Consider the following 25,021-nt stretch of genomic DNA (forward strand, 5'->3'; position numbering starts at 1 on the left):
GCAGAGTATGGCTAGCCTGGGATAAAGAGGATTAAAGGAGGTTGTGCTAACATAACAAGTACTTCAGAAATGACGCCTAGGGGGGAAGGGAAATAGCACATATCTGTAGGGAAGGAAACAAGAATCAGCAGTCTGTAACTGTTGTTGACAGACTTCAAATCCAGTGATAGGAGCATGCTGGCAGAGGGGGGGTTGAGTGAGATTTATATCACTATATTTCACCTGGCCATATCCAGAAACAGGTGAGTTACTGTTAATTGGTGGGCTTGTTCCAGGAGAAACCCTTCCACACTTAAGTCACCTGGCATTTGACCTGTTGAGTCTTACATAGGTGTTCTCTTCACTGTCTCTGAAACATTACGCTAGGGTGGTGTTTTCACACTCATGGCTTGATATGCATATTAAGAGCTAGGCATCATGTTTCTGAGCATATCAGACACACAACTATTAGAAAACCTTTTCAGGGGGTTGCTGGATGCCATGCCCTCTTCCATATTTTCCAGGGATTTCTAAATTGCTTTATGTGCCTGTAAGGATTTGAAGTGCCTTCAGTGTAATGGTACTGCTTCAGAGCTCCCAGTATCCAGGACTTCTGTGTTTCCAACTCATCCTTTTTGAATGCCAGAAAATGTATTGTTCCCAATCAAACTGCAGTCTTATTTTTTCATGGGTCAGACCAGACACTGTCTTCCATTCATCACGTATTTTTAGGTTGCTGTTCCTTTCTGACTGACTTTTTTCTTCCCTAGGCATCACCGTAGACAAGTTTGGACTTATTTACTTTGTAGATGGCACTATGATCAGGAGGATCGATCAGAATGGGATCATCTCAACAGTATTGGGTTCCAATGACTTGACATCTGCTCGACCTCTCAGCTGTGACTCTGTCATGGACATTTCTCAGGTAAGACAACCTTTTTGTTTGGTTTTCTACCAAATAGAATCCTATGCTCTCACCTTATCTGCATGTCTGTGTGCCTCCACAAGTTTGAGAAAGAGACATAAGGAGGACTATATCCCTGCATATTTTGTGGTATGGAAATGACTGGGTCAAAAAGGAAAATCCTATAGAGATGGAGGGAAAGGCCTAATTGGCTGAACTCAGAGAATTTCTGGAGAGATGGATTTTAAGACTCCATTCGTAGCTCCCAACCAGCTGTGAGGCACAGATTCCTGGGAAAGCAAGTTTCATTAGGCTCACTCCTCAAGGAACGTGTTATTTTAAATTAAAAAGACCAGGCAACAGTACTCATCTTAGTGGGGATATGCCTTGCTCTGTTATAACAGCATAGCAAACCATTGCTTTTTACAGTACATCCTTCCCTTCTGATCTGGCCCAGCGCAATTTTAGGCCTGAAACAAATTAACATCTAGGAAATACTGATCAGAGGCTGCGGTGCCAAAATTAGCAACAGCAGGAAAACAAGAATCTTGAATTGCATCGGATTGCAAATTGGTTGCAGCTACCATCATGCTGGGCTTTTTAGTCCTGCTGCTTAAAGGTGGAGGGGAAAAGGAGAGAGAAAAAGAAATCTCAGTTTGATGATTGCTTTGCTTCTGGATAATGGAGGAGAGAAGTCTGTTACGGTCCAGCACTCAGTTTTGTGGAGCACTGGCCAACCTGTCAAATTGTGCCAGTTTAGAGATGCTGCCCTTTGAAATCTTTGAGCCTCTGGTGATTTGCCTGGCTAGAGGAACGTTACCCTCTCTTATGAAAATACAGATCATAGCTGGAGGGCTAAGTACTGTTATTCAGCCACAATAGATGTCAGTGGGGTTTCCTTTTTGTAGCTACCTAGATAATTTCTGTGCTCCCATGTGGAATCTGTTCTTCTTGTTTTTCCTTCTAATTTGAAAAGATTATTCTTGCTTCTTTGCAACCGTTTCCCACCATCTGCAATTTATGAACAAGCTGAAATTATGAGTTTAAAAGCTCTGGTGCCTTCTACAGGAGCAAATTTTGATGGTTAAAGGCCATTTTGTAGTAGGTTTCTCATCTTGCAGGCATGTTTTTTTTTTCTTTATCTGGACTTCAGGGGTAGTTACCGCAAGGCTACTGTGGATTCAAGTTTTAACAATTATTTTTGGGCAAGTTGTGTGGTTTCTGTGCCAAACAATGTCATATTTAATGTTTCTAAGATGAGCTAAAATGCATCATCTAAAGCCTCTTTCTTCTGTCATAAAGTGATGGGAGCCATTCTTAGATAAACCTGTACTGGCACGGACAGATTAACCAGTTGTGTTCTGAATAGATGTACCAAAGACAAGAAGGAAAAAAAATGAATAAGTAAAGGAATAATCAACACAACACAAAACCTCTACCAGGAGTTGCTTTTCATCATATGCAGTGGCCAGAAGGGTCTTCTCTGTCTGAAAGTTTCCCAAATAGAACCAAGAAAAACAAGAATTAAAAATAATAATAATTAAAAAGAAAGGGGTAAAACGCTGAGGCTGCCAGTGTTGACATGGAGTGGTTTTTAAGAACAGTTAAGAGCAGTCAGTTCAAAATTAACTCTGCTCATGATGCTAATTCAAGTCTGAGGAGTTTGTTGGAAGACTATTGAAAATGATGGGGAAGTGCGTTACTGAAGGGTTATAATATTTCACCACAGAAAGGGTTAAAATAGGCCAGGAGATGGGGAAAGAAAAGAGATTTTGTGAAGAGAATCAGACCAGGCAGAATTTGGCACACTGCTTAGCCAGGAAACAGCTTCACAAGCCCAGCCACTAGAAGGCATAATGAACTGAATACACTGCAACCAATGTTTGTTTGTTTGTTTGTTTTATAAAAGGAAGTTGAAAAAGAATTTAAATATGAATAGAAGCAACAAAAGTAAAGAATGGCTGTGGCAAATGTGTTCAGCTACAGGCTGAATATGAAGTATGACTCTTGGCCTCTTCTTGCTCCACAAGTCACAATGAGGGACAATGCACTAGGCTTGAACGTATTCTTATTGGAACCTCTTTCCAATAAGCCTGCTACCTTATGGACACAAAATACCCCTAATTTTGTCACTTCAGACAATCAAGAACGTACAGCCACCAAGAATATGAAACAACCAAGATGGAGGGTGGAAGAAAATTTGCAGCAAAGGAAGAGGGGCATTTTGTAATGGCACAGCTTGGTGCGTGCCCTTCCCAGAGCTCTTAGTCACAGCATCATGCCATTGACTACACAAAAGAAAATAAAAATTAAAATTAACAAATTACAAAAAGAAGTGGGGAGAACAGCACAAACTGGCCAGTATCTCAGTTAACCAGTAGATATCAAATCCACCTGCTCCGACTTGGAGTTGCCTGGCTGACTGAAAGGCAACACACAACTAGAATAGCTGTTTGTTTGTAGCTCATTGAAAATCTATTTAAAAGTCTTCCTGGAGGTGACCAGGAGCATTATTTAAAGCTGTTCATTTCCAGTTCCCCTTCACATGCCTGCAAATAGGGAATAGGCACACTTAAGAAAACATTTAAGCAACTGATTGGCTCCTACACATTAAAAAAGAAAATGGTCATCTTACTGGTTTGGGTTTAAAAAAGAAAAAGGGGGGGAAGAATGGGGAGAAGAGGCGAAGAGACCCTGAGTTGTATTGGACTGACAACTAAAAAAGTAGTCACTCTTAACAGGAGAGCATCTTGCACAAATAGAACTAGAGACAGAGACCTTCTAGCACTCACTCACTCGTGATGTTACCAGCCTTTGTGACCGTGGATTATGAATGTATAACTGGGATGTGTCACTTGAAACCATTCTTCGCTTTATTGTGGTTTTGAGTGTTTTGGGATTTTTTTTAAGTAAAAGACACTGTAAAGATGCAAATATTCCATTCTACAAAGCGCAATAGCCCAAATTTCAAAGTGATTTGCTATTTTGCATTTTTGCAGCACCAAGCACAAAATAGGTGGTTATAACGTGGATGTGCACATGCTGACACAGCTGCCAGTTTTCTGTCATTTACAGAGAGGAGCTGGGCCACTTGTCTGTAGAACTGTTCAGTAGAAGGATCGTTGTTGTGTTTGACTGATTGATTTTACGACACTTAGCCAACCAAATTCCCAGACTCAGGTCTCTGCTCTCAGGTCCAAACTCTGTCAATCCAAAGAGTGCCATTACACAAAGTAATAGACAAACAGTTGTGCTTATTTTACCCTTTCTCCCTTTTTTCTTTTGTTAAAACTTCCTTACTTGAGATTGATTTGTATCAGTCACACATTGAATGAAGATCTCATTGTAATAATTTCCTTGTGCTTTTTTTGCCGTTAAGGTTCGTCTTGAGTGGCCCACGGATCTGGCAGTTAACCCGATGGATAATTCTCTGTATGTGCTAGACAACAACGTTGTGTTACAGATTTCTGAGAACCACCAAGTGCGCATAGTGGCAGGGAGGCCCATGCACTGCCAGGTCCCAGGGATGGACCACTTTCTCCTTAGCAAGGTGGCAATACACGCCACCCTGGAATCTGCTACTGCCCTGGCTGTCTCACATAATGGGGTCCTATATATTGCTGAAACTGATGAGAAGAAGATCAACCGCATCAGGCAGGTTACCACCAATGGAGAGATTTCTCTCGTTGCCGGTGCACCAAGCAGCTGTGACTGCAAGAATGATGCTAACTGTGACTGCTTCTCGGGGGATGATGGCTACGCCAAGGATGCCAAACTGAATGCTCCATCCTCCCTTGCAGTGTGTGCAGATGGAGAGCTGTACGTTGCTGATCTTGGAAATATCCGAATACGCTTTATAAGGAAAAACAAACCATTCCTCAACACTCAAAATATGTATGAGTTATCCTCACCCATAGATCAGGAACTCTACTTGTTTGACACCAGCGGTAAGCACCTGTATACTCAGAGCCTTACCACTGGAGATTATCTTTACAATTTTACTTATTCTGGAGATGGAGATATAACCCTGATCACTGACAACAATGGCAACTTAGTCAATATCCGAAGAGATTCCACGGGGATGCCCCTCTGGTTGGTCGTGCCCGATGGCCAAGTCTACTGGGTGACAATTGGTACCAACAGCGCACTCAAGAGTGTAACCACACAGGGTCATGAAGTGGCCATGATGACTTACCATGGCAACTCAGGTCTGCTTGCCACCAAAAGTAATGAAAATGGCTGGACAACTTTTTACGAGTAAGTATCTTTTGAGTATTATGCAGCTGTCTTCATTCTGTGTTCTCAGATCCATGTAAAGCTGATAGATTCTCAGTTCCGCTGACAGGACTATAGTTCAAATATTATGCTCAGAACAGGGAATGTTAGATCACACAAAAACATCCAATTGGCTGTGTGTTAGAATTTGAATAAATTCTCCCTACAAAATCAACTTCACACAAAGTTTATATTGAATTTTTCTGAGTCGCCTAAGGAATTTAGACACCTGGTTCTCTTTAACTGTAGTTGGGACTAGAAATTTAGGCTGCATGGTAGAGAGTTTTGCTTGGCTTTGGAAGCATTGGAAGAGAGGAAGTTCCATCAGATCCTCTTTGTCTCAGCTTTTCACCTACTTCTGTGATCTGTTGTCTTTCTGTGTTTGTTTAAAGCTGCTGATGTAAAATGACTGCTGCTGATGACTAATGGCAGCTTGCTTAGAAAACAGCTCTGTAATTAATGGGCTGTTCTGTTTTTATTGTTATAGTTGGCCCCGCTAAGCTTTAAAAAATAGTCTCAGAGCTGCTGAGGACCATCCCTGCCCAATGAATTTTTGAGCAGAGAGAAGACAGGATGGGCTGAAAAAAAAGCAGAGATGTCAGTGACTTGAAAATTTGTTTTGATTTGGTGTTATTATTTGCAGTCCTCTGCGTATAAATAGTATGAAGACAATATAATTCTAACATCAAGTAGGAAATTAAATAAGACATCTAGGACGGTCTACAGATTCATCCTGCTGTTGAGGAGCCATCCCACTCTTCCTTAGTTCCATTTTTATTCTCAAATTCTAGCCTTTTAAAACAGTCCCTCTTAGGAACCATTTCCCAAATGGTTTGAATGGTTATATGGAAGCATCCAGATACTGTAATCACACACTCACTGTAGAAGATCAATTTGGCTGGAATAGACAGTTCCCAAGATTACAAAGACAAAAACTGGGAGAAAAAAAAATTAAGAGACTCAGGGAAGGAAAGCTGCTCCTAAAAGCTAGTCCTAAATATTCTTGTATTATACATGCAGTTGCTTTGGCTCTTTCTTTAAAATGTTCCAGGCCCAGTTTTGAGTTTCTTTGCTCCTGCCGTTAAAAGAACTGATGGAAACTCTGTGATGAATCTTTTGAAAAGTTATCTGCATTCCATCAATGTTCTGCTTGCAATTACTACAGCAATATTCCTCAGTGAATCAAAGTTAATACCCTTCCGTCTCTTACATTGATTTTGCTTGAGGAAGGCTTTAGTGTGTAAAGACGGGGTGTTTTTCTCTCTAGGGTTGGAAACCTGCTATACTATCAGGATCATCATGCTAAATCAAGGCGATGTTTTCTTTTTGCAAAGAATCCAATAGTTCCTGTGCTTGGAAACAGATGTAGGCATGGACAGCAAAGCAAACTAAATATTACAGCTAATAGTGGTCAAATTTATACCAAAAACATATTCTTTTATTTAAAAGTGTAACTGAAGGCGTAAAGGAGATAAAATGAGTCAGTAGCTAAAATCCAGCTTACTCTGTGGATACATTTATAACAGTAATCCATTATTTCTTGCTATCCAACAAAATAAAGCATTTGTGAAAGTCATCATTCTGGTCCTCTTATGCACTTCAGAGGAGTCGTAAGAAAGCTTTTCAGAGCTAAATGAAAGACAATATTCTCTATTGGTTACTCTATGGAAATCTTGTCTAGAGCAAGTCAGCACTATGTGATAGCTCAGCATCACTGAAAATAGAGGTGGGAATGTGTCTTCAGAGATTCTCATCCAAACCTGTGATCAGTTATCTCTATTTAACTGTTCCTGACAGATTCTGATGTAACTTCATACAGCTACAGGGTAAAAGTCTATATCTGAATTAGTTACCTCAACCTCCCTTTGTAGGCAGTGGAGAGAAACACTCACTATTGAGGTGAGTTTGGGATGAGTTATATCATGTATCAGCTTTAGGATGTGGTGAGACAGGTAATATGCTGAAAGTTTTTCTCTGTAAATGTAGTCCAGAATGATTAGCTCAGATAGAGATGTTTACACTGCAGATGTCTACAGTTTGTTCAAATGGATCCTATCAAAGCTATCTAAGTTATTCATAAACACTGCTAGTGATAAGAAAGTCTTTACCTATCTTATTGCTACTGTCGGAAGGCATTTTATATGCTCAGCTTAAATTTTCCATGCTTGAACTGGAAACCACCTCTCCTCATCTTCTCCTCTCCTTTCCGCAAGGGACTTGTGAAACAGATCAGTCTCCCCATCTTTCCAACTGTGAAAAGTACATATTAAAAGGCTTAAGAGCATTCTCAGGAAGGGGAGTCAGCAGCAGAGAATCACAGAGTGTGGTTGTTTAGGGTGAATTGTCAGGACTTGATTCTATCCAGATTTTGCATGCATTATCTAGAAAAAATAAGATTAGTAAATAAATGTGAGATACTTATATTTATTGATAAAATAAGTTTTGTTTAAGCATAATATGTTCTTACACAAGAAGGTGCACATCTGAGCACTGGCTCTCAGGAGTTGCAGTGATCAAATCACCAAGCCATTCAGTATGATCTCTCAGCCTAATTCCGCGGCAAATTTGCCCAACCTGTTGTTTGGATGGACAAAAGAAACGCATATGTTTACTCACTGCACTCTACTTGCAGTGAATAGAAGGGAGCTGATTTTCTCACTGCACAGCAGTGATGAGACTAATACTGTCTGTTCTGGTGTTTTCAGTTTATGAAGGATGGGGAAAATTGAACAGTGCTCAGAAAAGTGTACAAAAAATGCATTCATGAGGAGAAAATGCTTTATGCTGGTGAACGAGAACAGCTGGATCTGTTTATCTTATCACAGTGAAGACTGGGAATTGTGTAGATCACAGCACATCAGCACACAGCTCACCTACAGAACAGCTCTCAGTCTAGCAGAGAAAGGCAGAGAAGGGCAAGGGGGTAGAAACCAAATGCAGAGACATGAAAGCTGACAGGATGGTATCATTTTTTAAGGCCAAGATTAGCTTAGTGGTATAACAGCCAAGTGTAAGAAGCAGTAGATTCTCCATTTCTTGGTACCTTAAATCATGACTATTGGGTGCCTTCCTTATTTTCACCAGAGAGAAGGTGCATGAGTTAGACTCAAACCTCAGGCATGGCAGGCTGAAATGTAAATCCATTGATACACAAGGAGCCAAAGAAGATGATGTAGAACAAATCGATGTTCAAAAGGTTCAAACTTCAGGTTATTGGTCTCTATATCAGAACTCAGGGAAATTTGGAAGTTTAAGTGATTTAGAGAAATCCTGTGATCCTGAGGGACTGGAAGGTGCTCTGAGTGTTGTTCCCCCCTTAGCTTGGCTAAGGGGGAAAGTGAAGCTCACATTTCCGTTTTGCTTGTGGCCAAGGAAATAAAGACATCAAACCTGACTCTGAGGAAAAGCTTGATGGTTCTTTCTGCAGATAATGGTTGTTTATAGCCCCAGACGGGATGGACACCACTGCTTTAAAAGTTAAGAGTAACCATAAATTCAGCTGGCAAGTTTACACTGCACCAGTGGCCCCATGAAGAACACCCTTGTAAGATTTACCTTTACCACTCTGTCTATGGAGGATCGTAAACCAGACACCACCATAGAAGAGCAGTGGTGTTGCAAGAGTGACAACATTACACATGTATACATCCAGCATCCCTAGTTCTCTTTGGGCTGGTGCTCTTAGCAGGTCATTTCTCAATTTTTATTGTACAGCTACGAAGATCTGTGATATACAGGCATGTTGGCATGACTCTAGAGAGGAGAGAAGGAGGAGGAATGTGTTGTCCTGCTACTGGAAGCTTATATCAAAGGCGTACCAGAGAATCCAGCCTCTCCAAGGGCTGAGATTGGCACATTGGCCCTTCATTTTAACAGGAGAAGGGGACCTGCTTGCAGCACCTGCAGCTCTCTCATGCACACTTCCTTCACCAATGCTTGCTGTGACAATCCTGCTTTATAGGGTTAAGCACTAAAGTTCAGCACCTGATGGCATGCAGTTTCTCCTTCCTTTGAGAGTGAGATTTAATTCCCTCCAGTAATTAACCTGTCCCCAAAGGCCTATTTAGGACTTCTTTGAGGGTTTTTAGTACCTTGACATTCACCATCAATTAATGCCCTACGAATCAGCTTATCCAGTAAATGGATTAAAGACTTGCCTTCCCTTTCAGCCTGTAACATTGTAATCAGTGGCAAAGGAAGTGGGTCTGGAAACTCTGCCAAGTTAACAGCTTCTTGTTGTTCAGCTCAGGTCAAAGACAAAGGATGCTGTGTGACCACTTTGGTTGCTGCTGCTTTTGCACTTGACATGAAATAATCACTACCAGCCTTCACATAGCTTGTCAGCAGTTTTATCTCTACTGCAGAATCCAGATTTTGGGGTTTTTGTTTACTGTATTCGTTTAAATCAAGAATATGGCACTTATCTTGATTAGCTCATTGAGATGGTATCAGTGTACATTAATTCAATTTCCTTCTAAGCCAAAGTCAACCTTCTATGCATTACGTAACCCAGATGAGGCTCTTTCACACAGGTCCTTTGTGTGTCCATTTAGTTCTGAATGTCATCTCCTCCAACACAGAGTTAAATACATAAACATCACTGCAGTCAAGCCGAGAAATTCAAAACCTTCTCATGGATTTCTCAAGAACTGTCTTGGGGTTGACTGGAGAGCAGTGGGTTATGTGGTACCAGGCCTTTTAACAGGGGGCAATGGAAGCTTTGACCCACAACAACAGACTCTGTTTAGTAGAGATAGAGCTTGGATGGCTTCCTGGTATCCCCAGGACTGATCAGAGCATCAACTGCTGCCACACAACAGCAGCAGTTGGTGTTCCATGCTCTGGTCTGAGGGACTGGGGAACCAGAACCTGTTATCATAAAATTTCAGGGTCATAGAACCACAATCATAGAGTCATAGAATAGCTTGGGTTGAAAGAGACCTCAGAGATCATCCAGTTCCAAGTACCAGATCAGGTTGCCCAAAGTCCCATCCATCCTGGACATGGGGCACCCACAGCTCTCTGGGCAGCAGTGCCAGGGCCTCAGCATCTTTTGAGTTAAAAATTTCCTCCTAAGATCTAATCCAAATCTCTCCTCTTTTAGTTTAAAGTCATTATCCCTTGTCCTATCACTATCTACCCATCTAAAAAGTTGATCCCTTCCTGTTTGTAAGCTCCTTTAAGGTATTGGAAGGCTGCAGTGAGGTCTTTCCACTGCCTTATCTTCTCCAGGCTGAACAAGCCCAGTTCCCTCAGCCTCTATTCATGGGAGAGGTTTTCCAGCCCTCTTAACATCTTTGTGACCCTCTCCTGGACCTGCTCCAACAGCTCCGTGTGTCTCTTGTGTTGTGGGATCATAGTCAGCATTTACCCAGCAGTGAGATACAGACTCAATCTGCATCACAGTTGGCACAAAGGTTGCGCAGTCAAAGCCAGAGATAAATAACACTCATTACCTTTAGAGGAGCGGCCACCTCTTGACTTCGGGAAACCTAGATTGCTGCATTAATAACGTCCCTTTGTCACCAGCTGATATCTCAGGTCAGGCACCAAGTTTTATGGGATTTGGTGGCATCCTTAGTTTAGAGTAGTACAAGTGAGGATCTCTTTTTATGACTGCAGCTTTTGTTCTCTATCCTTTTCTGTCACATTTAGCAAGATTACTTCTCTCCACAGTTTCTCCATGATAATATCATTCACTTATCATCACCATTCCCCTCACTAAGTTGTGAGGTCCTATTTTGAGCCCAGAATGTATACCTGGAGTCCAAGTTTAGAAGAGAATCAAGGTGATTATGAGCATTATAAAAAATAGCTGGAAAGAGAGACCTTACTTGCCTCCTTTGGGCAGTCAGGAGTTCTGTGTGTCATTAGAAAGAGGACTTGCCTTCATACATATTTGAGTGGTATGCGTTCGTCTATTATGGATTTATTTTTAACGTGCTGTTTAAGATTGTTTGAAAAATAGGGAAGAGACAACTTGTTCTGAGGCAGCGGGTGCACGTCTGTATAATCGCACATAAAATATAGTTTGCAAAGTACATTAGGACACTTTGGCTCTAAACACAATATTATTGCAGTGATTTTTTTCCAATCTATTTGACTTGTAGTTTTAAAAGACCAATGAAATGTGAAAAAGCGAAAATGAGGAAACTCAGAGACTCAGGCAAGGAATTGATTTTTGAATAGATGGTACTTAGGATGCTCTCCTTAATTCCCAAGGCCCAGGTCTCTACACAATGGTAATGTGATAAATGAAAGCTCTGAATGTTTACAAGCTAACAATTAGGCCTCATAAGCACCAAATGCCATTTTAATTCTGTGCATTGAACCTTAGCTAAATACGATTCCAATTGGGAATGGATGGCAACAGCTTCCGTTGCTGGCCTAATAATTGTCACTGTAATTGCAAATGCCAGGGCTCTGCGGCAGGTTTGAATGGGAGGCAGCAGCTGCGTTAGCGGGTGATGGATTCATTGCTGGGAGTCTGCACACTGCTCTCCTTCAGCATCTCCTTAATTCTGAGGCTTTAAGAGCATTTGGAGAACACAAAAGTCTTAGGAAACCAGCCCACCTCTAAATCCCGAGGCTGTGGAAATACAGCCTATGGAGCTTAGCTGTGGAATGAGCTGATGGGGGGAGATTTATCCTACCACAGACACCAGATGCACCTACAGCTACATGAGGCCCAGTCATTTGGCATTCCTCTCCAAGCGAGGATGAGTTCTGGGAGTGTCTTTATAGGGCTGAAAGCGGAGATGGAAGAACAAACACAGCCATGTCACTCATTCCCCATTACAATAAGGTTGTGGAGCTGTTGGAGTGGGTCCAGAGGAGGCCACAAAGATATTCAGAGTGCTGGAGCACCTCTCCTTGTGAAGAAAGATTGAGGGAATTGGGCCTGTCTAGCTTGGTGAAGTGAAGGCTTCAGGAAGACCTCATAGTGTCCTTCCAGTACTGGAGGGGAGCATATGAACAGGAGAGGAACCAACTTTTTACATGGTCTGATACCAATAGGACAAGGGGGGAGATGGTTTTAAATGAAAACAGGGGAGATTTAGGTTAGATATTAGCAGGAAATTCTTTGCTCAGAGGGCAGTGAGGTGCTGGCACAGCTGCTGTGGGTTCCCCATCCCTAGTGGCCAGATTGGACAGGGCCCTGAGCAGCCTGAGCTGGTGGGAGGCAACCAGCCCATGGCAGGGGTTGGAATTAAAGGATTTTTAAGGTCCTCTCCAGCCCAAGCCATTATATGATTCTATGCTTTAATGTGTTAAGCACCTCCTTTCGCACTGCCACCACAGCACTCAAAGCAGCTTTAGTCTGGGCATGTGCATTTTACACTTCACTTGCTACTAATTAAAAAGCAATAATTAAAACTGGAGCAGCTCAGTTGTGTTGCCTTCTCACATTTCTCCCTCTGTAAGGCATGACCTCTTTGCAGCTCCAAAGCAAGCACTTGGAAGGTCCCTGGGCAGAGGTGCAGCAGCTCGTGCAAATACAGTAAGCACAGATGGTACAGGTTACTTCTGACAGAGGCTAATGTGGTGACTAAGGAGGTGCCAAAAGCCTAATGCACATTTGCAGACATCTTAAACTGACTCCAGCACACCAGCACAAGCTGCTCTGGCCCCAAATGAGCCTCACTTCTCAGAACACATAGTCCCAATTGGAAACTCTTGCTCTTGGTGAAGGTCTCTGCCATTGTACGGCGTCTGTCATGCAATTAAGACAATTTAATTATGCTTAGTATATGGACTCATTTTGTCTATAAAAGAAAAACGCACAGTCAGAAATTTAGTCACCATCATATTCTTCCATGCTCTTTTTTTGGTTTTTTTTGGTTTTTTTTTGTGCCGTTCTAACCCATTTTGCACATGCAGAGAGTTTTTTGGCCTCTTTGTCCGTTACCACTGTGGAACAGCAGAAAAATGCCATTTAGTGATGATGAGATGAGAGGCTACAAACATATCATGGTGACTGAACCTCAGGGTGCTAGGGAAGCCACATGGGTGGGTGGAGAAATGTTGAGAAGCCATAGAATCACTGATTGGAATCATATAATCAGAAGGCTGGAAAAGACTTTTAAGATCATCAAATCCAACACCAACCCATCTCCACCTATATGGTGGTGTCTACCTACTGCTGATGTCCCTCAGTGCAACATCTCCACTGTTCTTGAACACCTCCAGGAATGGTGACTCCACCACCTCCCCAGGCAGCCTATGCCAATGCATCGCCACTCTTTCAGAGAAAAAAGTCTTTCTAATATCCAACCTGAACCTCCCCTGAAGCAACTTTAAGGCCATTACCTCTTGTTCTATCACTAATTACCTGAGCAAAGAGGCCTGCCTAGGTTTCTGGGAACACAGTAATGGGAGCCCAAGGTTGCTGGGAGTAAGTAGGGCTTGCATGGAAGCACCCCATTGACTCCAGTGCAGCATGCCTAGTTTTGTGCCAGTATTTTTAGGGGTGATGCAGGCTCAGTTCCACACTCAGCTGATTTTTATACAATACAAACAGAGAAGGATTCTTCCCTTACAGTTCCAAGGCACCACCAAGTCAGAGATGCTCAATTCAGATCCCATCTTCCTTAAATATCAGAGCATTTGAGAACTAAGTCTATCCTTACAGTTCAGGCTGTTTTATATAGGGAGCAATAGATGTCACAGTGGGAAGAATTTGGGGTGTTATGTAACATGCTTTTAGTGATAACTGTTCTCTCTGCTCAAGGGAAAGACTAAAATGTGTCCCTTGTGTCCTGTCTCAGCAGATGCAATAAAGATGTTTTCTGTGATACCTTTAGTTCTTACTTACATACTCTTTTAGGTGGAGATGTGTGGATGACTGTGCAGAAAGCACTGACAAAATGCATCACATCTCATTGCAAACAGGAGAGCTGCAGACAGAGAGCAGAGCACAGGGAACTGAGAGAGCATTAGCTCTGGCTCTTGCAAGGAGATTTGGTTTAGATCCAAGCCATGCACTCCTGGCCACTTGGAAAGGCTTTCGTTGGTCCCTGCCAGCCTCCTGCAGCACAGTCCTGAATTTATCCCTTCTTTGTTTTTTTTTCCCCCTTCTTTTCCACTTCACAAGTAGCTGGTTTGTCTCCGAGGTCATGAAAGAAAAGGGCAAGGCTGCGCCTTCCTCCATGCTCAGATAATCCCATGAATGATGGGCTGACACTGGATGGCCAAATGTTTTCTTCTACCTTTGTAACTCCCCCTCTGCCCAGTGGGCAAGAAAAATTTCACGTCCCAATGTCTCATGCTCCAAGAGGGTAAGGTAGACTTGCAATGAGCTCACCTATTTAATCACTCTGCTAAATATTAAACTTGGACAGGAATTTGCTTTTTTGCCAGTCCTTCCTCACACAAAGCCACTGCCAGCACATTGTCAAAAGCAAAGTAATAGCACTGGACAGATATGGACAAAAAGGGAATGGAAGAGACAAACTTGTTTTTCTGTATAGAGCAGAGGGAGCACAGTGGCTGCTTCTGGGACTCCAATAAGTTGCAATTCAGGAGCACCTTTTTGTTATTAGATGGGGTCTGTTGGTTTTTTCCCCAGCTAATAGTCCTGAAGAGGAGGATGAAGACTTCCTCAACCATCAGACCAAGAGGGCTGATCAGCCGCAGCTGGACTCTCTCAGACATATTTCTTACCCCTCTTCCTACAAGCGTTGAACAGTGGGGTCTCCTGTGCTCCATCTGCTCTCCTGCTTGGAGCAACCATTGGCCTGGAAAACATTCTCCAGTTCCTGACCTCAATCTCCCTTGTTTTGTTACCTTTTGTTACACCCTCGTTAGACACACAATTAATTATAATCCCCTTCAGAATAATCAAGTTTAGGATGGCATGTTCCTACTTTGTTTCCTCTGGTGTAAAGCGGCTTATTTCTTTTGGCTTTGCCTCTCCAGTCATGTTTTCTAAACCTGTTTTCCTTAACATATCATTTGAGTTACTTCATCACTTTAAAGAATGGTGCCCTGAGCTGTGCTCCATTAGAGGCTCACTGCTGTGTACTGCAGAATGGTCAGCTGCTAGGTGGTCAGCTGCTCAACCAGCATTTGCTCTTCACCCCCACATAACGTGTTTTCTTGAGGGTAGGACTTGAAAAAGTCCAATGTTTACCAATGATTGCTTTTGCTTAATTTTTCTCTTATTTTCCCTTGACTATTTAAATATAGTTTGCCTGAAGGTCCACCTTTCCAGAAGGTCCAACAATTAATTATCTATAGGGAAGCCAGTAGAGCTTCCCTCTACTCTCCAACCTACAGTAGCCTCTCTCCAGAAGCTCCTTCTGTCAGGTGCCCACATCACAGAAACCTTCCCAGATGGTGCTTGTGTTTGACTCTCTCATTGGAAAAGCCAAGAACTCTGGTAGAGGTGAAAAATGGAACTGCTTTTTTGCACATTTAAATCAGTCCTTCTAGATGGTCCTAGGAACAGTAAATGGTAAGTCCAGGGGCCTCAGCAGTGCCCAGGGCGCTACACCATGGTCACAAAGGACAGCTCTTTAGCTGATGCAGCCAAACCACTACCTTAACATTATCTTGTACAATAAGATAGCACACAAAAGAAAGGCACCACCAGACAAAGCAGCTGGTGTTCTTCAGAAACTCCTCGTTCTGCTAGATAGGATGTACAGAGTGGAGCTTTTCTATAAATCACAGCACGGCAAATGGGAAATAAAGTTTTCTGACAGAAACAAGAAGCATAGTACAGGTGATAAATATCAGATATTGCTAAAAAAAGAGACGGCTACTTGTTTAGTCATTTTCTGTTCTGTGCTTCATTTTTCTCCAGCTAAAAGCTGTAATTTTCTTTTCAGGAAGCCAATAAAGTTAAGGTAGTCCTGACAGACAGCAGGTTTTTATCTGGGTGAGGACTTCAAGACTTGGTCTGTGCAGGATGATTCCTACATCCCACCCCTCTGCTGTGATGCTGATGTCCTTCCATCTTCCCTTTCAGGTACGACAGCTTCGGCCGCCTGACCAACGTCACCTTCCCCACTGGCCAAGTGAGCAGCTTCCGCAGCGACACTGACAGCTCTGTACATGTCCAGGTGGAAACCTCCAGCAAGGATGATGTTACAATAACAACCAATTTGTCAGCATCAGGAGCCTTCTACACCCTGCTCCAAGGTGAGTCAGGCCTTCTGCTCTCGCAGCTGACCTGCAAACAATGGATTATTCATCAAGAAACAGGTATCGTGTTGGTAATCCTAGCACCAAAAGTCACCCACATCCTCAGCATCCCTGAGCTCCCCACATGTTGGTCCAGACATGCATTCACACCTACTTAGCCACAAACCCTAGCTCTAGAGCTACCCAGCAGCTGTTTTCTGCTTCATTCTCAGCCTTGCCATTATTGTCCTTCACCATCATTACCATTATTGTTATAACAAAAAGGGTTGCATAAATCTAGCCATGCTTCCATCTGACTCTTTCACTTCATTCTCTTAATGGCTTCCAATGTAACATTCGCCCTTCTGGAAAAGCCATCAAGATGATTACCAGGTCTCTCAGATTCTTTGTTCACTGGCTGTTCAAACAGTCAGAAGGCAGTATCCAGAACAAAATGACCACCTCTGTTCTCAAAAGGCTTATGTTTGAGCTCAAGGGCTGGTATAGAGAGACATGGAAGAGAAAAGAGATGTGGGCAGCGGGGGTGTGACTGATTTGTTACTGTCAGAAATGAGCACAGTTCTGCCAGTGGTGGGAAGAAGAGAACTGATGAGGTGGAGGAAAAGAAGTGGGAAAAGAACAAGGAAGGAGGGATGTAGCACCATGCTGACATTCTGGTAAGGGCAGAAGATGTCATGCATAAACCATGCCAACCTGGATCTCCAGGTTCTGAAGGCTGAAGCATCATTACCATCCCTCACTCCTGTTCCCTGGGAACTGGAGTAAGAGAAGGTATTGGCAAACCCACTGCTTTCCTCACTCCTTAGTTCTCATTCTATGACCAGTGGCAGCAGGGTGTCAAACATCATTTCCCCTTGTGAAGAACAAAGTGCTCCAAGTAAGACCAATATGTTCCAGAGTCACACTTGTTCCCAAATCTCTGAGTCACACATTTCCCTCCCCTCCATACAATAAGAGCAAGCTTTCCTAAAAGAAAGTGCCTGTAATGCCTGAACACTTCCTTTCCTGCCTCCACAGAGGGCAGCTGAGAAGATGCCAGCTCCTTCTAGCTGTATTCAGTACTCCTGCAGGGCAGCACAATGTCTTTCTTTTTCTTTACTCCAGTCTACAAAGCAGGTCCAACCCTACCCCATTCCATCCCCTTGCATTAAGACCTCTGGCAACTGCTCAGACATGAGGTTGGCTTCACCTCAAGAGCCTAATTAAGCAATAGAGCCCGCTGTCGGGGGGCCCTTTAGTGAGATAATTGACTGCAATGTGATTTATCCATGCGGAGCTGAAGGCACAGTTACATAATGGTGCCACGGTCAATTATCTCATTGTACTGCCCTCCAGCACAGGGCCACTGTTGCCATTAGGACATACAGTATTACAAACAGCTTAATCATCTTGAGAAGTATAAAATTACGAAATTATTTGGATCTGAAGAAAAGTACTCATCTCAAACCGAAGATCTGGATAATGTCACAGCAGAGGTGGCCTGTGACCTCCTGTGGGTGGCCTTCCCACAACTGTTAGGGTTTTTGAATTCCCAAAATGAGGCACTTGTTGATGGCACCAATGTAAAAACTGCAACAAGGGCCACTCAAGTTGTTCAGGGATGTACTGAGCACGGCTGAAATGTAATTTGCCATCCAAGTGTCTCTCCGGTGCATGGAGCTGGAGCTGTTGTCAAGGTCTTTGATCATCTTGCCTGCTCTTTTACTCTTCAGAGAAAATACACACTGCAGATTCCCTTTGCATGAGAGGTGTTTGTGCACTTTCCTTCTGGGCTCACAACTCCGGCCAGCTCTCACAAATCCTTTGCAAACCTTTCAAGAAGCCTGGATTTCTGTGTAAGCAATCCCTGGCTGCAGTCAGTGTGAAATGGAGACATTTTATGGCTCCACACAGAAACCAGAAACAGATCTCATGAAGGTATTTAAATGCCTAAGTCCTGTTTTCTTGGTAAGAGAGCTCAGGTGCAAAGAAGTCCTTAGTTCACAAATGTAGGCTCTTATCCATAGACCCCATCAACTCCCGGGATCCTCTGTCCCACACTAAGCATTTCCCAGCCCTTAAACCCCAAGGTCAGAATGAAGCACTGTGCAAAGCTTTCAGCACCCTCCTGTCTTATTCAATGTAGGTATCAGGGTCAGAAAAAACCACTGCACACCCGTACTCTTAACTACTGCATTAGGACTTAGTGATGATCAGGATATGCCTGATGTTCTTGATAAGAAAGACATGTCAGCTCAAGGTGACCTCTAAGACTTGGAGAAAGAACTCTGAGCAATTCATGAGCTGTGGGACAGAACTGGTACTTAGTCAGGGTTGGGCAGGACACCAAAAAGGTGCCTTCATAGAATCATAGCATCACTTGAGTTGGAATGAACCTTTAAAAACCATATGTTCCAACTCCAGCGTCTCCAGGGATGGGGCATCTATCACCTCCCTGGACAAACTGTTCCAGTGCTTCACCACTCTTATCATAAAAAATATTTTCCTTATATCCAGAAATTTTTTCTGTACATCCAGGAGAAGACATTTCCACAAAGTTATGGGATGTTATAGGAAGGATGGAGGAGCCTGTATAGCTTGCAGACTCCTTGGCACTTCTGTGGGATTTTATCCTCAGAACTACTGACAAAGGGAGCAGTTTTTCAAGGGCAAAATAGAGCACAAAAACAGAACCAAATCAGCCTAAAGCACAGTATCCAAAGGCACCTCAATTTCATGTAGCCCATGAGCCTTCAACAGCCAAGGAGAGTCTTATCTTAGAGAAACCTTGACAGTGGAAGATTTGTGTTGCGATAGGACAAGGGGAAATGGCTTCAAACTGAAAGAGCGGAGATTTAGATTGGATATAAAGAAGAAGCTGTTTACAATAACAGTGATGAGGCACTGGAACAGGTTGCCTAGAGACTTGGTAGATGCCCCATCCCTGGAGAAATTCAAGATCAGACTGGATGGGGCTCTGAGCACCTGGTAGGTATCTCTGTTCACTGCAGGGGGGCTGGACCAGAGGGCCTTTAAAGGTTATTTCCAACTCAAACGATTCTATGATTCTGTGATTTCCCTGCCTCACACGGTAACATTTTGAGGATAATCCACCATAATCAATGGTTGTGTGACACAAAGGGAACATCACATGTCCAGTGAATAACAGAGCGTTTCCCTTGCTTCCTGGTGATGAAAGTGGGAGACATGCATAAGATGTGCAAAGATATTTCACCAGTTTGTTTTGAAGTGGATCTCCTACTGTGTTTTTCACACCAGGCATCTAAGAACTAAAGAGCCAAAGCCAGTTATAAATTCTCTCTGGAAAATGAAGGGCTTGATCCCTTTGGATCTATGTCAAAAGACCATCACAATGGTATAGCCACAGTGCTTGGATCTACGCTATGAATCACTGCTGTACATTTATAGCGGCCAAACCCAGTGCCACAGCAGTTTCACACCATCATGAGGTTAACTGTGTACAGTACGCTGAGTTGTGGCCCTGCTGAGATGAGTGTGGCACATCTCCAGCTGGCTGCAGTGAGGGCAGGATCAGACTCACAGTAACAGAGACCAACTGGTGTCAGGTTTCCTTTCCTAATTATACCAAACTGTGCTTTTTTGCTGATCTATTTCAGCCAGACGGGAGATGGTAATTTTGCTGTGACCTCGTTTCCTGCTGAGCTATGGCAGAGCAGCGAGTGAACAAAACCTGACTTGCCTCTGAACGGAAAAACAATTGACATGAATTTTTAAGGGGTATTTTTATTCACAATTAGGTATTTATGGCAGCCTGGGAGATAGAAATGGTAATACTTTCCAGCATTTGAGGAGCTTTAGATAAGTCACTCTTTGTATAATGTGCTTTTAAAGCTGTTTTGCACTGAGTGAGCCTCATGCTTTCTTACCCTTCATGAGCTCCTCTGTGCAGAAAGAAGTACCAGCTGGAGTTCCAAAGGACAAGGTTTCAGCCTGCTGGTTCCTGAAAGATGTGCACAGGATACCATTCTCTTCCACTTCTGATCTCCCAAATCCTGGCCACAAAAATCTGCTGGTCTTTCAGGAGCTAGCCGAGACCAGATGAATGGGAGCTTAGTGCTTCTGCTTTCTGTCCAAACATGGGGTCTTTGCTTGCCTCCTGAAAGCGTTCGGCTGTTGCTGGGGGAGCTGGTTAGCATTAACCTGCTGTGCAATTTCCTGTCACTTGTGAGATAGTGCGTAAGCTGAGAAAAGTAGGTGGCCTCACTTTTTCATGTGTTGCAGTGAAAAATGGGATCTTTGGGATCCAAAAACATGGCAAGTTTTCAGTGGGACTGCAGTTTAAAACAAATATCTTACCACCCAGAGTTTTAGCAATGGTCTTTAAGCTGGCCTAGGGTTAGAGGTTTGAACCTTCATTCCTTGCTGGGTTGTACCAGTGAAACAATCAATTTGTGAGGAGAGGTGAATCATGGAATAGAAACATAGAATCATTAAGGCTGGAAACGACCGCTAAGATCCCTAAGTACAACCATCAACCCATCCCCGCCAAGGCCAGTAAACCACGTCCCTCAGTGTCACAGCTCCCCTGGGCAGCCAGTGAGTGACAGTGCATTACCTTACAACCAGCAGCAATGTTAGAGAAGCCTGGAAGAGGAAGAAATTGAAAGACAGGGGTTGTATAGCTGCACAAGCCATTTTAAAAGATCTCTTTTTCTGTCTTCAGACCAAGTCCGAAACAGCTACTACATTGGTGCTGACGGCTCTCTCAGACTGATGCTGGCCAATGGCATGGAGGTGGCCCTGCAGACTGAGCCACATCTGCTGGCTGGCACCGTCAACCCCACCGTGGGCAAGAGGAATGTCACCCTGCCCATCGACAATGGCCTCAACCTTGTGGAGTGGAGGCAGAGGAAGGAGCAAGCAAGGGGGCAGGTCACTGTCTTTGGACGTCGCCTGAGGGTAAGTGTGAGGAGTTTTGGGCTCCACTTCCCATCTCATCAGTCTCCAGCCACATGACAAAAAGGGACAGGGCTGATTTCTGGTGTCTGCAATAGGGATGTGGCTGCAGGACAGAAGGGTAGCTGTTCATCTTCAGTGATGCAGTCTTTATGTCCTGAATGCATCCTTATGTCTCCTTATGTGCTGACATTCTATTTACCACCACAGACAGTACTTGTGGTTTCCCTGTGAGTCCTCTGCATCACTGAAAATGCATCATCTCCTATCAGACACTACAGATCCAAACATCATGTCAGGCTGCTCAAGTGTGCAAGAGACAATCATAGCCATTAAATAAGGCACCAGTTAGAACAAGTATTTTCATGGGATCATAGAACGATTTGCATTGGAAGAGACCTTAAATTCCCCCCCAGTTCCAACTCCTGGTGTGGAAACAGACACCGCCCACCAGCTCAGGCTGCCCAGGGCCCCATCCAGCCTGGCCTTGAGCTCCTTCAGGGATGGGGCATCCACAGCTCTCTGGACAGCAGTGCCAGGGCCTCACTATCCAATGAGCAAAGAATTTCCTCCTAACATCTAATTTAAATCTCCCTTTTAGTTTAAAGCCATTCCTCCTTGTCCTATCACTAAGAGACCATGTAAAAAGTCGATCTTCCTCTTGATTATATGCTCCCTGGAATACTTTTCAACCTGTACTGCAGGCAGTAACATAGAACTCAGCACTGAAAGCTTAGTAAGCAATATTATTCACTGTGCTGCCTCAGAAAGATCTTGAGATTCCTGAAACTTGCTCATCTGTTGAAACTGCTGAAGAGCTGGGCTTGTGTTTTAATTGCTGTTGTTCCCTGAAATGTTATCAATCACTGCAGCCCAGTGGTGCTCTCAGCCATAGAATCATAAAATCATTAAGGTTGGAAAAGACCTTTAAGATCCCCAAGTCCAACCCCAACCCACCCCCACCATGTCCCTCAGTGCCACATCTTTGCAGTTCTGGAACACCTCCAGGGCTGGTGACCACCACCTCCCTGGGCAACCCATTCCAAGTCACGGGCTTATTCCTGGGGAGCTGCTCAGTACCTGGTAAATTCAGGTTTAGCACTGTGCAGTGCTCCTGCTGCCAAAGAACTGCAGCTGTTTATTCACACTCAAGCTTTGCAGTAAATATTCATGTTCTGCATTCAGAATATGCATTTCCCAGTCCTTGCTCTGCACCTCTCCCCATTCCCTGCTGCGTGACCCCTGCCACCTCGGTGTGATTTTTCACTCACACTTGTCAAGTATTGCTCTTTGCCCTCCCCAGCCTGGGCTCTGCTCTTTTCCCTTTGCATCTAAAGCCTCCCACACTCACTCCTTTTTGTTATGAGGGGAATAGCTGTGCAAAAAAGAGTGAAAGCTGACACTGCTTCATCACTGGGATCTACTGTATGTCTACAGTTCAGTTGGCATCAATCTTCTTGTTTGATTTGGAATGGGATTTTTTGTTTTATACACACACACACATGCACACACACACATATATATAAGATTTTATTTTAATAACCACCACAATTACCAGACAAGTCTGTCTCTGGAAGGAGACCTCTCCAATCTGCAGCTGCGTCACAGCTATTTGGTGTTCAAAGCAAGTTTCCCTTCATTTCACAGCAGCTCAGCTGCCCGTGTCAGCTTCATCTTCCAAAATCTTCACTTCACATGCAAACACAGAATGTGTCTTTGTTTTATATTGCACTGCATTTGGAAAAGCACTTGCAGAATGAATTTTCAGGCCGCTTACTTGGGTCCTGATAAATCTTGCCAGCATTTATTCACATTTTGAGCCTTCTGAGGGCTGTCCCTGCTCCTAGTGAAGCAAAAGAACACCTTACATCATGGAAGGACTCAGTTACTTCTCTGTTCAGGGATTCAAAGCATCCGAGGATGAAGAGGAGTTTTAAGCAGCCTGTCTGTACCTGCATGGCAGCATCTGCACCCCTAAGCCATAAACCTACAAGGTGCTAATTGCTTCCCCAGGGACTGCCCAGCATTTAACATATTCCGTGTCATGTTCTCCTCTCCCCTTGTGCCAGTAATTGCTGCTTTCTCTGGCAAGGGAGAAGCTTAGCAAAGTTCAGTTCAACATGTTTTTGTTCATCTGGGGAAACTTGAGAGTTTTGTGCTGTATGTGAATAAATCACCACTTTCCTTCACCCCACTGCTCCCATAAGACAGCAGCAAAGCCATGGTGCTCTGTGGTGAAAGAGCTCACTCAGCGAGGCTACAGCCCCACCTCTCCCCAGGAGGTCTCTGAGGTGGGGAGGGCAGCACTTGGCCCCTGCAAATTCACAGGATCATGCAATATCCCAAGTTGGAGAGGACCCACAAAGATCACTGAGTCCAACTCCTGGCTCCACACATGACCACCCAAAAATCAGACCTGGCACAAAGAGGCCAGTTTCTCAGCTGCCTCCTCAAACCACCCTAGGAAATAATATAGTGCAGATGTTTTTTGTGGCAAGAATAAGGCACAAGGCAGGGACTCCTTCATGGACGAAATGAACAGCCCCAATGCCTCTTCCCCACTCTGCAGTGCTGACGTTGCTGCACTTGGCCAGGCAGCAGTTTCAGGTTGGATAATTGGGGAAAAAAAATTCTTCTAGGAAAGAATGGTAATGCACCTGCATTGACTGCCCAGGGAAGTGGTGAAGGTCGCTGGTGATGATCATGAAAAGGGTAGACAGCACTGAGGGACATGGTTCCCATCATGGAACACACTGTTCCTGGTGTGTTCATTAATGAGGACAGTCCTGCATCATCCCCAGAACTTCTACAAGGAGCTGAGGCTCGAATATGGTCACCCCAATAATTTTATTGCAGTTCTCTGAGGAAGTTGCTTTGTAGACAACCATTTATCACATGGATGTTGTTGGATCCTGGAGTTCTCATGGCTGAAGTAGTGCTTGTGCTCTTCTGCTGAGGGTTATCACTGCCTTTTTATGAGAAATCTTCCCTTGTTGTGGTCTTGTGCACCCAGGGAGATCAGTGCATGCTGCTTAATTATAATTTAAGCTGAAGGAGCTCCATAGGAAACATTGGAGAGATCAGAGATGTTGGCATGTTTGTGTTCCTGCTTTCCCAGAGCGAACTAAGGGATCAAATGGAAGTGCTAGGGAATGTAAGTTTGGGGTTACCCACTACAGAGGGAGGTCAAGTACACTATGGGTTAATATTTACTCTCCCTCAGTCCTGTGCTGATCGCAGGCTTTGTCAAACACTCTGAAGGGGCAAAAGCTTTTTGCAGAAGCTTTTAAGAGCTCTTGCCAGGATGAGGACTCTGGGCTATAGGATGGCACCTTATTTAGCTGCTCACCATAAAATACAGTCATTGAACTGAAGCCTGCAGCCCTGTCAGAGCTCCTGCAGGAAATTCATTTCTCTTCAAGGCATGCCCTTGAACAAGGATGAAAAGATTTAGGCCCTGTTCAGAGGCTATCTGGCAGTGTTGGGTTCACTTTGCCCATCACCCTGAGGGGTGGCTCTTGGCACTGCAATGGAAAAGTTGCGTTGGGAGAGCAGGAGAAAATAAATCATTAAAAAAAAAAAATCATGAAAAAGGAGACTGGTTCCAACTAGCCCTGCAGGAATCCCTTTCCAGAGGGTAGGGAGGGTGGGATGACTTACAGCACCAGTAATGGGATACAGAGGTTTGAGCTGATTTTAAAATCTACCCTGGGACCCGTTATCATTGAATCACAGGATATCCCAAGCTGGAAGGGACCCGTAAGGATCATTGAGTCCAACTCCTGGCTCTACACGGGA

At 43.8% G+C, this 25,021-nt stretch overlaps 1 protein-coding gene across 16 annotated transcripts in view; it reads left to right on the forward strand.

The window, feature by feature from the left end:
* The window catches only part of TENM4 (teneurin transmembrane protein 4), a 1,512,248-nt gene that overhangs the window by 1,463,032 nt on the left and 24,195 nt on the right, over nt 1-25,021 (forward strand). For all 16 annotated transcript variants that reach the window (XM_032442260.1, XM_032442267.1, XM_032442273.1 and 13 more), the window contains 4 exons: nt 750-904; nt 4,263-5,140; nt 16,131-16,303; nt 20,991-21,226. In XM_032442260.1, the coding sequence (XP_032298151.1) occupies nt 750-904; nt 4,263-5,140; nt 16,131-16,303; nt 20,991-21,226 (1,442 nt within the window). The remainder of the gene's footprint in view (nt 1-749; nt 905-4,262; nt 5,141-16,130; nt 16,304-20,990; nt 21,227-25,021) is intronic.

This window comes from Coturnix japonica, chromosome 1, assembly GCF_001577835.2.
Source record: "Coturnix japonica isolate 7356 chromosome 1, Coturnix japonica 2.1, whole genome shotgun sequence".
NCBI lineage: Eukaryota > Metazoa > Chordata > Aves > Galliformes > Phasianidae > Coturnix > Coturnix japonica.